Source organism: Erpetoichthys calabaricus, chromosome 1 (assembly GCF_900747795.2).
Source record: "Erpetoichthys calabaricus chromosome 1, fErpCal1.3, whole genome shotgun sequence".
NCBI lineage: Eukaryota > Metazoa > Chordata > Cladistia > Polypteriformes > Polypteridae > Erpetoichthys > Erpetoichthys calabaricus.
Genome location: NC_041394.2, coordinates 309,252,916 through 309,270,579, shown reverse-complemented (window position 1 = coordinate 309,270,579; position 17,664 = coordinate 309,252,916). Strand labels below are relative to the sequence as shown.

Below are 17,664 nucleotides of genomic sequence, written 5' to 3'. Positions count from 1 at the left end.
TGTGGATACTGATGATACACATTGCATCAACAATGCGGTTGCTTGACTTTGTCATTTTCATATTTCATATACTGTAAATTGTTTTAATGAATACATTCCAAATCAAGTTGAATAATTGTATGCTTTGAGCATATGGAGCTAGAGTGAATTCTGCGTATGGTTGCCTTCCACTCCTTTTCTGAAATGTTGATTTAGAGATTATTTTCCTACTGTACTCTGGGATATTTGAAAGGGAGGGACTTTAAAATGTTTTTATATACAAGAATGATAATTTTTTTTTTTCCGGAATAGAGGTAGGTGGGACATGAGGAAAACTGAGCAAGTTTTGTTTAGCAAAGTTTCTAATTTGGAGATAGTGAAAGAAATGTGTTCTGGAAAGTTAAATTTGGAGTTTAATTGTTTGTAGGATACAAAGAACATTGTCTATATACAAATCTCTAAGTGGTTTAATCCCAAATGTTTTCTAAACATTAAAAACTGAGTATGCTTGAGAGAGTGGTAAAAGGTGTATATTGTGCAGAGGTGCCACAGATAAATCTTGAAGTACTTCCTATATCGGTTCCATATTCTGAGTGAATGAAGCACAATTAGGTTGTTAATATATTGGCGATAAATGTATTTACTGGGGCACAAAGCAAGGAATATAAACAAGTACTTCAGGATTTTATTTCTATTCCGGACCAAATCTGTGTATTTATCTATTTCTGTCAATGTCCAGTGTAACAAAGGAGCTATATTGGCACCTGACCCAACACAGACTCACACGGGAGGCATGTTAAAAATAACCAACATAGTCCCAATGCACCACACAAAACACCACACTCTTCTCCTTTAACCATATCTCCTCTCCATCCAGCTTCGTCCTCCTCCTCCTGACTCTGGCCTCCCCGAGTGGTGGCTGCTGGCCTCTTTTATAGTTCACCTGGAAGTGCTCCAGGTGGTTGAGTTCCAGCTGCACTTCCGGGTGTGGCGAATACATTGCCCATAAGGGCTTAGGAGTCCCAGCTGCAGCACCACCTGGCGGTACCTGCAGGACCCAACAGGGCTGCACCCAACTCCAATTCCCATGGAGCCCAGCGGGAAACCAAGGCACCGCTCCAACCCAGGGGGGTTGCCATCTAGCGTCCAGGGGGAGGTATTGCAAAGTCCATGGCTGCTCCTCCTGAACATATACTGAAGGGGCGTCCCAGCCGGGCATGGACCCCGGCTGTCAGCCACACCAGGTTTTTATAGCTTGCACCCAGTAATAAAACTGAAAGATAGGTAGAGCCATGCCACTTTCTGCCTTAGGTCTTTATAGGGTTGCCCTTTGGATACATGGATGTTTTGAATTCCAAATAAATTAGTTTATGATTGAATCTAACTTCTTAACACTAGAATTACCAGAGCCTACGAAAAAACTCGTAGATCCGGCCCACCTTAAATCGCTTCTTAAAACCTTTCTCACCTCTCCGCCAGCGTCTTTTGTCATCTAAATGTACTGATAAAGACAAGCTGCCAGCAGCCGGATATTCCATCCCCCCAACGACTTTAGAGTAGTGCATGTGTGTACTGTATAATATTAACAAAAAGAGCAGCTTACTACTGAAAACGGCAAATATAGGAGTGAGTGGGGATCGAACCAGGACTCTTGATTACACTTGGTTTGCGTCTGTACTTGCGCTGTTACTTAGAGAGCCAGATCGGGGGAGGGGTGATGTTAGAGCACGTGAGCTTATTCAGTGCTGCAGAAACAACGCACATGTTGATTTTTTTTCTTTCAGTACATGTGCCTTCCCTGTTTATTTGTATATCCTTGCCTGTCTGTCTCTGTATTACGCAGTGCTCTGTCTGTCTGTGTGTTATGGATCTTGAAAAAAATAAGTTATAAGGACAGTTGTTCATGTTAATTGCAGTCTCAATTGTTAAAAAAATATTTTAAAAGGAGCATCCCACATGAAAATATAACGATCTCATTAACTGACAGTGCATACCAATGTACAAATTTTATGTCCATTTGAGGTTAAAAAGAAAAAAAAGAAGTAACACTTTATCCCCAGCTGCGAATTGAACTCATGTTTGTGAGTCAGAGAAAAGCTACTCGGTCTGAGAGGCAAATCTTAGCGCGCTACGCCACGGAAGCTGTTACATGGTGTGTGAAGCTTTTGTGGAAGTGTTTATTTGATCTTAGGAACTCGGGCTTTACACATTCTATAGTTTATGCCTACATTTTGTAACATTTATTACTAAAATATGAAAAAGTTTCTGTTTTAGCAATGTGTTTACACAGATTACTGTAGAAACGGAACACGCATGAAATGCATGTATTCCAAATAGCGATCTATTATTTCTATTCTAAAACTCCAGCAGTTCAGTCACTCCCAGGTAATCAAACAAGGCATGAGCTGGGAAAACTTAGTGAACGTTCTGCGACGGTGGGAGATGGAATAGCCGGCTGCTCGCTGCTCCTCTTAATCGGCACATTTAGAAGACAAAAGAGAGGTGAGAACGGTTTTAAGGTGGGCCGGATCTACGAGTTTTTTCGTAGACTCTGGTAATTCTAGTGTTAAACAATGATTTATTGATGTACTGTATATTGGAATACTCTGAAATAGAAAAAAAAGCTTAGGAAGGATATTCATCTTGACAGTGTTAATTCTTCCAGCTAAATTGAGATAAAGGGTAGAACAATCTATGCAAGTCTTGCTTAAGTTTTTACATGCAGATAGCAAAATTTTATTGATAAAGACCTTTATCTTTACTTGTGATGTTTACCCCTAGGTATTTAAACTGATCTGCGGTGATAAAAGGGAAGGTATCCGATCTAGTATTATATGCTAGAGAGTTCACTGGAAAAAACACATTTTTATTCCAATTAATTCTGAGACCAGAAACCTTTTGAAATCCTCTTAGTGCTGTTAGGACTGCAGTCACAGTATTTTGTGGATCTAACATATACAGTACCATATCATCTGCATATAGTGAAATTTTCTGTTCCAGTCCTTCTCTGATAATCATCTTTATCTCATAAGCATTTTGACAGTGAACTGCCAATGACTCAATGGCGATTGCAAAAAGCAGTGGTGACAAGGGGCATCCTTTTCTAGTACCACATTCTAGTTTGAAGTAGTCTGAAACAATGTTGTTAATACAAACTGAAATTTCTTTACTAGTATATACAATGTTCGGGTCAAACCCAAACTTCTCGAATGCAGTGAAAAAAGTACTTCCATTCAACCATATCAAATGCATCCAATGGTAATAATATCTCCGGAATGTTAGACTTTGTGGGTGAGTATATTACATTAAACAGGCATCAAGGATTGGAATCTAAGTGTCTGCCTTTAATAAATAAAGTGTGGCTTGTGATATTACTGAAGGAAACACTTTCTCAATCCTTCTAGTTAGGACTTTGGAGACTATCTTAACATCACTATTCAAAAGTGAGATTAGTCTGTATGATGCACATTGTAATAAGTCCTTATTTTGCTTAGGAAAGATGATAATTAATGCTTGGCGAAAAATCTGAGGTAGAATTTTATTTTCTGTAGCTTCTGTAAATGTTACTTATAAAAGGGGAGCTAACTTAATTGAGAATTCAGCAGGGTAGCCATTAAGGCCTGCTGATTTCTCACTCTGAACTGAGTTTATAGCATCTAGAAATTCTGAAAGTGCTAGAGGCTTATCCAATTCCTCTGCCCTGAGAGTATCTAGTTGTTGTAATTGTAATGTATACAAAAACGCATTACGTTGTGTCTTTGTTACCGACCTCAGGCCTAGGGGAACCTGGGCCAGGTACAAGCCACTGTTGCTACAGGGTGTAGCCACAGTGATATGGTGTAAAGCATAAAAGAAACAGACAGCAGTCCCGAGTCTCAGACCATACTTCTCTGTTCTCTTCTTCTTTTATTCTCCTTTTCCCAGAAATATATATATGCTTCAATTTCTGCATAGATGAACATGGTAATCAGTGAAAACAATGGTGCAAGCCAATTTACTCTGTATAACAAACAGTGTAAACACAGTTATTTTGAGTACTTGATTAGAAACCAATGTCCCCAGAACTCGTTAATTTTCCAAGGAAGCAGACAGTTCTGTATCCCCACATTGTGTGTAGATAAGATACTAACTCAAAGCAGTCTGACTATTCAAAGCAGGTGACACTTTAGCAAGACAGGTAAATATTTATGTCCTGTAGATAGCCATCAGCACTAACCTGTAGCAGAATTTTCCAGAAAATCTGCCTTTTCTTTAGAATACTGAATTCTAGCCCATTACATCTTCTTTAAACTGAGTAGAATATAAGGACTTACAGTAGTCTCTAAATGTGTACATTATATTTTTATGATCAATGATTTTGTCTCTGTCTGTGTTGGTAATTACTGGTACTGCATTGCAAACTTCCTGCTTGTGGATTTATTTGAGCTAAGATCTTATTAGCCTTCTCTCTGTGTTCATAGTAATGATGTCTTGATTTAAAGATGAGTTGTTCTGTTTCTTTAGTTGTCAAGAGGTTGAGTTCTGTATGTAAAGTCTGTATTTTCCTATGAAGTGCCTCATTTGGACACCTGGCATGTTCTTGAACTATTCTTGTAATTTCACTGATTAGCTCTGTGAACCAACCTTCTTGGTTTCTGATTTATTTTTATGGAAAAGATATGAAATAATCTACCCTTCTAAGAAAGCCTTCAGAGTTTCCCAGAGTATTCCTGATTTAAGCTCCATGATCAAAGGGGCATGGTCAGAGATAACAATAGAGTCAAATTCTTGAATAACAGTGATGCACAGGTGAGTAATAGAAATATGCTAATGAGTTTGGGTTTAGAAACTTCCAGGAGTCGGATAAGTCGTGATCAGTTACAAACTACGTAATTGTTTTTGCAGTGTTAGATGTTATTGCCCTTGTGGCAGTAGACCTATCTAGGTCTGGATTTAAAACACAATTAAAATCACCAGCCATTATAATTTTATGAATGTTCACATTGGGAATGGATGCAAATACGTTTTGGATGAAGTCCTTATCATCCATATTGGGTGCATAGATATTTATTAAAATATCAGAATCTGATACTACAAATGAGATTGTTTTATGCATAACAATTCCCACACTTCTAATTTTCTTTGTAAAGCTGGAATGGAATATTTGGGTAGTCCAGTTTCTGTGCAGCCAAAACTGAACCTTGCTTAATATGTGGGTCTCTTGTAAAAAATACTATTTTTTTTACTAGTTTAGACATGTTAGGTGAGAGAACTTTTTTTCTCTTTAATTCGTCATTGAGACCTTAAACATTCTAGCTGACAAAGTTAACTTGTAGTCTTAATTTAAGAGTAGTACATTATTACATATGATAGCTATGACCTTAATTTCCAATTTTTCCAGGAGTTATTCCCATAAGGCCTATTGTTATGTTGGTTCTTACAATTGTAAGGATTAAAAGGGCAAATTAGAAATAGTTTGCTCTTTTTCTCTCCCCCCCAATCTCGCCACCCCCCTCCCCCCATTTTTCCTCCCCATGTGAGGCTAGACAACACTTCACAAAGTCCCAGTTCTCTGACATACCTACAGACAGAGGACGTCCAAAACAAGCCCCCCAGCAGTAGGGTATAAAGATTAAAACAGAGATATCTATTGACAGTACAGTACAAATACTGTAAACATAAAATATAATCTTAAACAGTCCTGAGAGAAACCCGGGGAATGAGGTTAAGCAGCAGCCCCAGATAAACAGATAACGTTTGATAGTAAGCCTTAATACAATAAACCAAAGATATAATGTTAAACAGTTCCCTATGAAAAAAAAAAATACACATACATACGCACATATGATTGTAATTAAAACGTAAGCAGAAAGTGGCCAAGAAGGAAATAGGATGTATAATTATGGTACCAATATCATTGTGAGCAGATCAAACAGCAGGTAAGATCTTCTTTGCCATGCCAGGGCCCAATGTGACTCACAGTGGTATTTCAAAAAGTGTTGGGATCAGTTTTCTTAGCTTTTTTTCTGCTTCCTCCATAGAAGTAAAAATGTACAACTTGCCTTACATTTCCACTTTCAGTTTGGCAGGATACCAGAGCTGTATATGATCTCGGCTTTCTGTAAGCTGTGTTTAATGTTGTAAAATGTGGCTTGTTTAGCAGCTGTTGAAGGTGAGAAATCAGGGAAAATACAAATGTATTTATTTTCAAATATAGTCTCTTGTTTCTGTCTGAGAAGTAATGTCATACAGTATGTAACTAGCTAACATAGCTGAAATACCTGACGTTGCCCGGGAGGAAAAAAAAGTGTTTTTTTTTTTTTTTTAATTGTATGAGAAAAATATTATCAAAAAAACACAACTTTAAAAATAAAAAATAGGAGTTTGGTCTCGTCCGTTACGGGAGATGGACGTCTAAAGCAGAGCTCCGTTGTAGCGGCTTTATTTTTTCTCTTATTTCTTATTATTGCGAGGTATCCAGTATTTACCTAACCAAAAGAGTCTCTACTACAGTACATAAACATGAGTAACAAGAAAAGGGGTCAGAAAGAAACGGAAAAGAAATCTAAAACTACACCCAAGTCAAGACAGGCATCAGGCCCAAGTGCAAGTTCAAGGTACGGCCTTTCAGAGACTGACCTGGAACAGGCAAGCAAAAGTACAGACTTCCCAGGACCTTGTTCCACTGCTTCATCTCCAGTTGAGAGCGAAAATGGGAGCGAAGGTGCAGGTGATGCAGGTCATAATAGCTCGCCAATTCCAGAAGATCACCTGAAACTAGAGATGGCCTTGCAGTCCGAGCATTCATCTACTTCTCGCGAGCCAGAAGCATCGGCTGTAACGGAGGTTGCCACTTCACCCGCGGAGCACGAGAACCGAAACGATTTGGCCGAACTGAAGGAAATGATTGCAACATTGGCTGCGGCCACAGCCATAAGCGAGTTCAAGAAAGACATTCAGAAAAATAGGAAGAAAGAAATAAATGGATTGCTCAAGACAAACGAGAAGACAACTCAAGACTTGCTCAGGACAAACAAGAAGACAACTCAAGACTTGCTCAAGACAAACGAGAAGACAACTCAAGACTTGCTCAAGACAAACGAGAATCCTCAAATGCCGCTGCTGGGGGGCTTGTTTTATTTTGGACGTGCTCTGTCTCTAGTTATGTCAGAGGACTGGGACTTTGTGAAATGGAGTCCAGCCTCACGTGGGGAGGCAAAATGGGGGGGGTGGGGGAATAAGAGTGGGAAAAGAAGAGTGCAAACTATATCTAATCTGTCCTTTTAATCCTTATAATTATAACTTCCAACGTAAGAATAGGCTGCATGGCAATAACTTGTGGGAAAATTGGAAATTAAGGTTAAAGTTGTCTTACTTCCAGTTAAGACTACAAAATGACATCAAAAATTCAGAATCAATGTCTTCACAATGGGACAGTTAACTTTGTAAGTTGGAATGTTAAAAGACTGAATCACAAATTAAAGAGAAAGAAAGTATTCTCTCACCTAATAGGCCTAAACGCAAAAAATTGTATTTTTACAGGAGACCCACTTATTAAGCAAGGAGCAGTTCTGGCTGCAAAAAGAATGGACTGGCCAAATGTTCAATTCCAGCTTTACAAAGAAAACTAAAGGTGTGGGAATTCTTATACGTAGAACAGTCTCATTTGTAGCATCAGATGTAGTATCTGATGCTGAAGGGAGATATGTGATTGTCATGGGCAACTTATTTAACTGTAAAGTGATTTTGATAAATGTTTATGAACCCAATGTCGGTGATAGGGAATTCATGCAAAATGTATTTATATCTATTCCCAATGTGAACACTCATAAAATTATAATGGCTGGGGACTTTAATTGTGTTTTAAATCCACTCTTGGATAGGTCTCCTGTCACAGCGGGGATGACATCTAACACTACAACGACAATTACACAGTTTTTAACTGACCACAACTTATCAGACCCCTGGAGGTTTCTAAACCCAAACTCAAGAACATATTCCTTCTACTCACCAGTGCATCATTGCTACTCAAGAATTGATTATTTCTTTATAGATAATAATTTCTTGCCTGTGATTAAATCTTGCAAGTACGACGCTATTGTTATTTCTGACCATGTCCCTCTGATCCTGGAGCTGAAATTATTATGCCCCACATACTCATCTCGCAGATGGAGTCTTAACCCACTTCTATTATCAGATGAGAACTGTACAGAATTTATATCAAAACAAATCAGTTTCTTCCTAGAGACAAATACATCCTCGGACATCTCTGCAGGAATACTCTGGAAAACTCTAAAGGCCTTCTTAAGAGGACAGATTATTTCATATCTTTCCCACAGAAATAAATTAGAAACCAAGAAGGTATCAGAGCTAACCAGCAAAATTACTAGAATAGATCAAGAACATGCCAGGTGTCCAAGTGAAGCTCTTCATAGGAAAAGACAGGCTCTGCATTCAGAGCTCAACCTCTTAACAACTAATGAAACTGAACAGCTAATTTTTAAATCAAGACATCATTACTATGAACATGGAGAGAAAGCTAATAAGCTCTTAGCTCAACAAATCAACAAGCAAGAAGTTCGCAATACAATCCCAGCAATCACCAACATGAACGGAGATAAAATCATTGACCATAAAAATATAATGCACACATTTAGAGACTACTATAAATCCTTATATTCTACTGATTTCAAAGAAAACAACACACAATCTAATGCATTTCTGGATACACTACAGATACCACAAATAATACTTCTATTGCAGAGGAATTGGATAAGCCTCTGGCGCTATCAGAATTACTAGACGCTATAAAGTCACTTCAGAGCAGGAAAGCAGCAGGCCCTGATGTCTACCCTGTTGAATTTTATAAGACATTCTCCACTCAGCTAGCTCCCCTCTTATTAGCAACATTTACAGAAGCTAGAGACAATAATCAAATTCTACCTCAAACTTTTCTCCAAGCATTAATCACCGTGTTTCCAAAACAAAACAAGGACTTACCAAAATGTGCATCATACAGACCAATTTCACTTCTGAGTAATGATGTTAAGATACTCTCCAAAGTCCTAGCTACAAGGATGGAGAAAGTGCTGCCTTTGGTAATATCACAAGATCAAACTGGATTTATTAAAGGCTGACACTCAGCTTCCAATGTAATATATTCACCTGCAAAGACAAACACCCGGAGATGATATTATCGTTGGATGCAGAAAAAGCATTTGATATGACTGAATGGAACTACCTTTTCACTACATTAGAGAAATTTGGGTTTGGCCTGAATAATTGTACATGGATCAAATTACTGTATACCAATCCAGAAACTTCAGTTTGTATTAACAACATTAATTCAGACTACTTTAAACTAGAATGTGGTACCAGACAAGGATGCCCCTTGTCACCACTGCTATTTGCAACTACCATTGAACTACTGGCAGTTCACTGTCGAAATGCTTATCATGTGGCACTTGGTGCCACGGCCCACCTGCCAAGTTGTTTTGCCTGCCTAAGGAAAAGTCATCCCAGATGGAGGATCGCAGGAATCGTGGGAGAGAGGGGTCCTTTCATCGGATTGGCTGGCCCAGCACTGTTTCAGCTGTGGAATGGCCAAATGGGGGAGGCAGCTTGAAGGATGAGGTCTCCAGGACTCTATACAAATACAAATCTTATTATGGGATATATCATCTACTGTTAAATTCTGCTCTGTACTTCTAAAATTTATATATATATATTTTTTTTTATTTCTTACTATATTGAGAAATTGTTCTGTGTACTGTATTGTATTGTATTGACCCCCTTCTTTTGACACCCACTGCACGCCCAATCTACCTGGAAAGGGGTCTCTCTCTGAACTGCCTTTCCCAAGGTTTCTTCCATTTTTCCCTACTAGGTTTTTTTGGGAGTTTTTCCTTGTCTTCTTAGAGAGTCAAGGCTGGGGGGCTGTCAAGAGGCAGGGCCTGTTAAAGCCCATTGTGGCACTTCCTGTGTGATTTTGGGCTATACAAAAATAAACTGTATTGTATTGTATTATCAGATAAAAGGGATTATCAGAGAAGGACTGGAACAGAAAATTTCTCTATATGCAGATGATATGGTTTTGTTTATATCAGACCCACAAAATACTGTGCCTGCAGTCTTAACAGCACTTACAGAATTTCAAAAGATCTCCAGTGAATTCTCAAGCATACAATATTAGATTGGACACCTTTCCTTTTATTATTGCAGATCAGCTTAAATACCTAGGGGTAAATATCACAAGTAAACAAATCTTTTTATCAACAAAATTTTGTAGTCTGTATGGAAAAAATTAAGCAAGACTTGCATTGATGGTCAAACCTCCACCTCACTTTAGCTGGAAGAATTAACGTTAAGATGAATATCCTTCCTAAGCTTCTCTTTTTATTTCAGAACATTCCAATATACATCAATAAATCATTCTTTAAAAATCCATAACCTCATTTATTTGGAGCCTAAAACATCCATGTATCCAAAGAGCGACCCTACAAAGACCTAAGGCTGGGTGGTATGGCTCTACCCAACTTTCAGTTTTATTACTGGGCAGTAAACATACAAGCTATAAAAACCTGGACACAAATAGATGAACATACACAGGCTTGGTCAGCAAAAGAAATAAAATCCTGCAGTACTTCTCTATATTCCCTGCTTTGTGCCCCAATAAATGCAAGTTATCGCCAATATACTAATAACCCAATTGTGCTTCACTCACTCAGAATATGGAACCAATGTAGAAAGTATTTTAAGATGAAGAATCTTTTAGCTATAGCACCTCTGCATGAGAACCACCTTTTTTCAACCCTCACAAACATATGCAGTTTTTGATATCTGGAAAACATTTGGGATTAAATTGCTTGGAGATCTTTATATAGGCAACATCTTTGCATCCTATGAACAATTACATTCCAAATTTAATTTTCCAGCAACACATTTCTTTCACTATCTTCAAAAACTTTGTCAAACAGAACCTGCCAGATCTTCCCCATCTCCCACATTCCTCTATGCTGGAAAAATATTGCTCAGTCTCAAGGACTCAGCTAGCATTTCTGCAATATTTAAATAAAAATATTTTACAGTCCCTCCCTTTCAAAGATCCAAGAGGACAATGGGAAAAGGATCTCTCACTCAACATATCAGAATAGGAGTGGAAGGTAGCAATGCAGAGAATTCATTCGAGCTCCATATGCGCAGAGCATACAATTATTCAGCTCAAAGTTATATATCGAGCACATCTGTCTCGCTTGAAATTGTCCAAAATGTTTCCAGGGCAAGATCCAACCCGTGAACGCTGCAATCAAGTTCCAACCTCACTGGGTCACATGTTCTGAGCCTGCACCAAATTAACATTATTCTGGACAAAAATTTTTAAGTGCCTTTCAGACAGCCTTGCTGTCCCAATCCCTCCTAATCCACTAACAGCTGTGTTTGGTGCCCTTCCAGATGGGCTTAAAGTGGAGAAGGACAAAGAAACTGATTGCCTTCACTACACTATTGGCACGCAGACTTATTTTGTTAAACTGGAAGAATCCTAACTCTCCTCTTTTAAGTCAGTGGGTAACTGATGTTTTATATTATTTGAAATTGGAAAAAATCTAATTCTCACTTAGAGGATCTGTACAGAACTTTTTCAAAACCTGGCAGGATCTAATTAATAACATTTTAGAATAAGCTCTTAAAGCACTGAGGAAGTAGATTCTCTCCCTATTTCTTTTTCTTCTCCATTTATCTGTATCCGCCTATTAAACTCTTCAATTTATTTATTTTTACTATTTTAGTCCGTAGGCAATGCTCTCTTTCTCAGGGGTGGGGTGGGTTTGTTTTCAATCCTATTTTTTTTTTTGTAAAAATTGATCTATTAGTATGGAATGATTACAATAAAATCAATAAAATTAAAAATAAATAAATAAATAAACAAACAATGAAGACTCACTAATGTGCTTGTCTTAGATAGATAGATAGATAGATAGATAGATAGATAGATAGATAGATAGATAGATAGATAGATAGATAGATAGATACTTTATTAATCCCAAGGGGAAATTCACATACTCCAGCAGCAGCATATTGATAAAAAAAATATTAAAATTAAAGAGTGATGAAAATGCAGGTATAACAGACAATAACTTTGTATAATGTTAACGTTTACCCCCCCCCCCCCAAAGGGGAATTGTAGAGTCGCATGGTGTGGGGGAGGAACGATCTCCTCAGTCTGTCGCTGGTGGAGTGGTGGCTCTGAGGCTAAGGATCTGCGTTGGTATCCTGAAGGTTGCCAGTTAGAATCCCCATCACTGCCAAAAGAGATCCTACTCTGCTGGGTCCTTGAGCAAGACCCTTAACCTGTAATTGCTCCAGGGGCGCTGTACAATGGCTGACCCTGCGCTCTGACCCCAAGGGGTATGCGAAAACTAACAAATTTCTAATATGAGAAATCGTATAAGACGAAATAAAGAACAAAAAAAAAAAAAGCTGCACCTCTGTCTGGAGATGATACTGTTTAGTGGATGCAGTGGATTCTCCATGATTGACAGGACCCTGCTCAGCGGCCGTCGCTCTGCCACGGATGTCAAACTGTCCATCTCTGTGCCTACAATAAAGCCTGCCTTCCTCACCAGTTTGTCCAGGCGTGAGGTGTCCCTCTTCTTTATGCTGCCTCCCCAGCACACCACCTCGTAGAAGAGGGCACTTGCCACAACTGTCTGATAGAACATCTGCAGCATCTTATTGCAGATGTTAAAAGACACCAAGGAAGTATGGTTGGCTCTGTCCTCTGTTGAACAGAGCATCAATATTGGCAGTCCAGTCCAATTTATCATCTAGCTGCACTCCCAGGTATTTATAGGTCTGCACCCTCTGCACACAGTCACCTCTAATGATCATGGGGTCCATGAGGGGCCTGGTCCTCCTAAAATCCACCACCAGCTCCTTGATTTTGCTGGTGTTCAGTTGTAGGTGGTTTGAGTCGCACCATTTAACAAAGTCCTTGATTAGATTCCTATACTCTTCCTCCTGCCCACTCCTGATGCAGCCCACGATAGCAGTGTCGTCAGCGAACTTTAGCACGTGGCAGGACTCCGAGTTGTATTGGAAGTCCGATGTATATAGGCTGAACAGGACCAGGTCTTGTATGTATGTTATCATCCAGTTGATGCTCAGAACTGACCAACTCTATTTAATTTCAAAAGCAACAGGATTGCGTGGTGATCAAACATAAAGAATGCTGGCAGTCACCTCCAGTTCACCTTCTGGTGGTAGTTCCGAGTTTCAACTGGATGATAACATGCATACAAGACTGCAAGATCACCCCCACCCTACCCAGAAGGTGATGGGCTAGGGTTGATTTCACCTCACAGTATTTTTAGTCGACCAATAAGAAACATGTGTACCAAGTTTTAAGAAAATTGCTCCAGCCGTTCGGAAGTGATGCTGAAACATATATATACATACATACATACACACACACGTACATTGAGTTTTATATATATAGATTTAAATTGTCATTTTTCAACGCGCACAATGAGAGTTCTAGGTTTTGAGGTATTTGGTCCATGTATGCGATAAGCAGCTGCTATCTCTGTGTCTGATTTGAAGTCCTCTTCAATTATTTTAGAGAATAGTTTTTAGAATTTCACTGCATTTGGACTTTCATGATTTTCAGGGAGACTTTCAATTCTGATATAATTCCTTCTGCATTCATCTTCCAGTGCAGCTAGTCTGTCAACAAGCAGTTTGCAATCTGAATTTGCAGCTGTTTCTTATCCGTCAGCAATAGATGCCAGTTTATTCTCAAATTTAGACACAATTTTCTGTATTTTTTCCTCAATTTTTTCTAGCTTTCCTTTAAAGTTTGCCTCAAAGCGTTTACTTAAACATTTTTCCTGGTGTTTAATATCCTGAAGCATTTTATCGTTTGTCTTGTGCATGTCCTTTATTTCTTTCTTTATATCTTTTATATCCTTCTTTATATTATTCTTGAGCTCCTTTATGTCTTGAGTGGTGGCCATTGTGGCGATCATTGCCTTCAGCTCAGACATATCGTTTCAGTGTTCTCCATGTCCACGGGTGAAGTGGCAAGCCCAGTTGGAGTCGATGTTGCTGGCTCATGAGGGGTAGTTGACAATGCAGAAGGTAAAGCCATTTTCAGTTTCAATGAAACTTCTGGAATCGACAAGTTATCCTGGCCCGACTCGCTTGCACATTCACTCCCACTTTTGATCTCGGATGGAGGAGATCTGTTCCAGGTCAGTCTCTGGCAGGCTGTACCTTGAGCTTGAACCTGATGCCTGTTTAGGTTTGGATGAAGCTTTAGCTGTCTTTTCCATTTCTTTCTGAGACTTTTTTCTACCACTCATGCTTATATATGTTTGAATATACTGTAGTTGAACCTCCTCGGGTTGAGTAAATACAGGATACCACGGTATGATAAAAAAAGAGAAAAAAATAACACCGCTGCTAACGGATTTCTGCCTCAGACGTCCATTTCCCGTAAAGGATGAGATAACCACCAGCATTTCATTTCTTATTTACAATTTGATGTAAGAGAAATTAACTTCATATGGCTCCCTCTCCATTTAGTTTTGGTGGTGAATGGTTTTATTTCCACTTTGTCTTTCATAACCTCCATGGATGTTGTATATGCTATAACAGCAGGTATAAAAGGCTTCTTCTGATAGATGCTGTCAGAGGGCTATGGTTAGATATACTTTCAGATGAGGAATTTTGATGCAAGTCTGTAATGGAATCTTCTGTGAAATCTGGAGAGACACAAACACACCATCAGTAATGTATAGGAAACACAAAAATGTGTCAGAAGAGTTTGATTTTCCCAAAGTCAGAAGTGAATTCATTTGTGTTCAATATACAAAACGCAATGTCTGCAATGATTCTTACTCTATGAAAGTGTGTATAAAACCCAGTGAAGAGTTAATCCATTTCAATAGGTGGAAGAGGAAAGTGCCACTTGAGAGTACAGAGAGGTAGAGCTTAAGAGTTTTATTTCACAGAGCATGTCCAATGGACGCAGATGAATGTGTATGGATGTATATTGCTTGGGTAGGAAGGTGGGCTGTACAGCTTGCTTCAGAGGGTTTGAGGTATGTTTTCTTTTCCTTTTATATGGTTGGTTGATTGTATTGTTCATGTTTTAATTTGTAAAATTCTTTATTGATTTTTTAGGATATCTGAGGAGACATCAGATACAAAAAGAGATACAATGAATTCTACTTTTGAGGCAAGTATAAAACATTATATTTTTGTATTTCACATTATTTAAGACCTAATGTTATTATTATGTTTTTCCTGCTCAAAGTAATATTATGTTTGCATAATATGAAGATGCTGGTTGTAAAGTTAATCATCAGCAATTTGCTAAATAAGGATTTCGTTACACTGAATATCATGAATGCACCCCAATTGCTGTTATTCTCAGTCTTTATCAATGATTTCTCTGACCCTACTTAGTGTACAGTGCACCGTGAATATTGAAAGTCTAGGCACTTTTGCTGAAATTTCTTTTTTGCTGATGTCAAGGTTAAGGTTCTTCTTCTAAACAACAGTATTTAGTGATTTTCGTGTTTAGCAATTTATAAAAATACAAAAACTGTCGTGATTTATCCTTGAAAGTGGCGTTTTAACAGTGTTAAAATGGCAGATTTATTTTAATTAATTCTGGTCCAAAAACAATCTAGAATTCCAATGACAGTAGAGCTCTCTTGTATTGTCACATTTCTGCTTCCATATAATACAATACAATACAATTTATTTTTGTATAGCCCAAAATCACACAACAAGTGCCGCAACAGGATTTAACAGGCCCTGCCTCTTGACAGCCCCCCAGCCTTGACTCTCTAAGAAGACAAGGAAAAACTCCCCCAAAAAAAACCCTTTTAGGGAAAAAATGGAAAGGCAGTTCTTTACAGGTATGTTGGGTGTGCAGTGGGTGTCAAAAAGAAGGGGGTCAATACAATACAATACACAAAACAGAACAAATCCTCAATACAGTATAAAAATACAAATTTTAGAAGTACGGACCAAAATTTAACAGTAGATAATATCACATAATATGGTTTGGATTTGTTTAGAGTCCTGGAGACTTCAGTCATTAAGCTGCCTCCCCCATTTGGCCATTCCACAGATGAAACATTGCTTGGCCAGCCAATCCGATGAAAGGACCCCTCTACCCCACAATTCCTGCAATCCTCCATCAGGGATGACTTTACCTTAGGCCGGCAAAACAACATGGCAGGTGGGCCGTGGCACCAAGTGCCACATTTGAGTACTGAGAAGAGACACAGAATAGGTGAGAGTTAGTAACAAATTATAACTATTATGTTACTTATGTTTTAGTGCTAATGACTAACAACAGAGATGCAGTCTGTACAGTTAATCAGCAACTCTATTCAGAATATGCTAAACTGAAGTAGTGAGTCTTCAGCCGGGTATTAAAAGCTGAGACTGATAGGGCATCTCTTATAGTAGCAGGCAGACCATTCCACAGTTTAGGGGCCCTGTAACTACAAGCTCGACCTCCCACTGTTATTTTAATAATAAGCAGACCGGCATCTTGAGATCTTAATGTGCGCTCTGGTAGATCTTAATGTGCGCTCTGGTTTGTAAGTCATGATAAGTTCAGACAAGTAAGCCGGACCTTGGCCGTTTAATGCTTTTTATGTTAAAAAAGGAGGATTTTGAAATCTCCCCTAAACTTAACTGGGAGCCAGTGTAAGGATTTAAGAACTGGAGCTATGTGTTCATATTTTCTTGTTCTTGTAATAATTCTTGCAGCAGCATTTTGGATTAAGTGGAGGCTGTATAAAGAACAGTTTGAACATCCAGTGAACTCTGCATTGCAGTAGTCAATCCTACTAGAAATAAATGCATGAATTAATTTCTCAGAATCCTGTTTATTTAGAAAGTACCTTAATTTCCCAACGTTTTTAAGATGGAAGAAACATGATTTGGACAACTTTGTAATATGCGCTTTAAATGACATGCTAGAGTCAAAGATAACTCCTAGATTGTGGGCTGATTCAGTAAAATTAATGGGGATTCCAACTAAGTTAAATGATGACAAAATATTGTTGTGATCAGCGTCATTCCCTCCAACAATTAACATCTCTGTTTTATCTGTGATTAAAGACAAGTAGTTCTCATCCATCCACTCCTTTAATTCACTAACACAACTAATTAAAGACAACATCGGAGAAACTTTATTTGATCTAAATGAAAGGTATAACTGGGTGTCATCTGCATATGAGTGAAAATGAACATTATGTTTCCTAATGATAGATCCCAGTGGAAGCATGTAAAGTGAAAACAGTAAAGGTCCCAGTACTGAGTCCTGAGGACACCATATCTCACTTCTCTGTATAATGATAGAGTACTATCAGCACATTTCTGTACATATTGGTATCGATTTGATAAATAAGAACTAAACCAAGCGAGCACGGTGCCTGTGAGCCTAACATGATTGTCTAGCCTGTGCAGTAAAATACAGTGCATCCGGAAAGTATTCATAGCGCATCACTTTTTCCACATTTTGTTATGTTACAAGCCTTATTCCAAAATGGATTAAATTCATTTTTTTCCTCAGAATTCTGCACACAACACCCCATAATGACAAAGTGAAAAAAGTTTACTTGAGGTTTTTGCAAATTTATTAAAAATAAAAAAACTGAGAAATCCCATGTACATAAAGGC

General features: G+C 38.4%; 1 protein-coding gene across 1 annotated transcript in view; it reads left to right on the top strand.

Moving 5' to 3' along the window:
• The first annotated feature begins 14,979 nt into the window (after nucleotides 1-14,979).
• si:dkey-106n21.1 (solute carrier family 23 member 2) overlaps nucleotides 14,980-17,664 on the top strand; it is a 122,059-nt gene continuing 119,374 nt past the window's right edge. Inside the window, exons 1-2 of the mRNA XM_051931166.1 lie at nucleotides 14,980-15,059; nucleotides 15,142-15,196. Coding sequence (XP_051787126.1) covers nucleotides 14,980-15,059; nucleotides 15,142-15,196 — 135 coding nt within the window. The remainder of the gene's footprint in view (nucleotides 15,060-15,141; nucleotides 15,197-17,664) is intronic.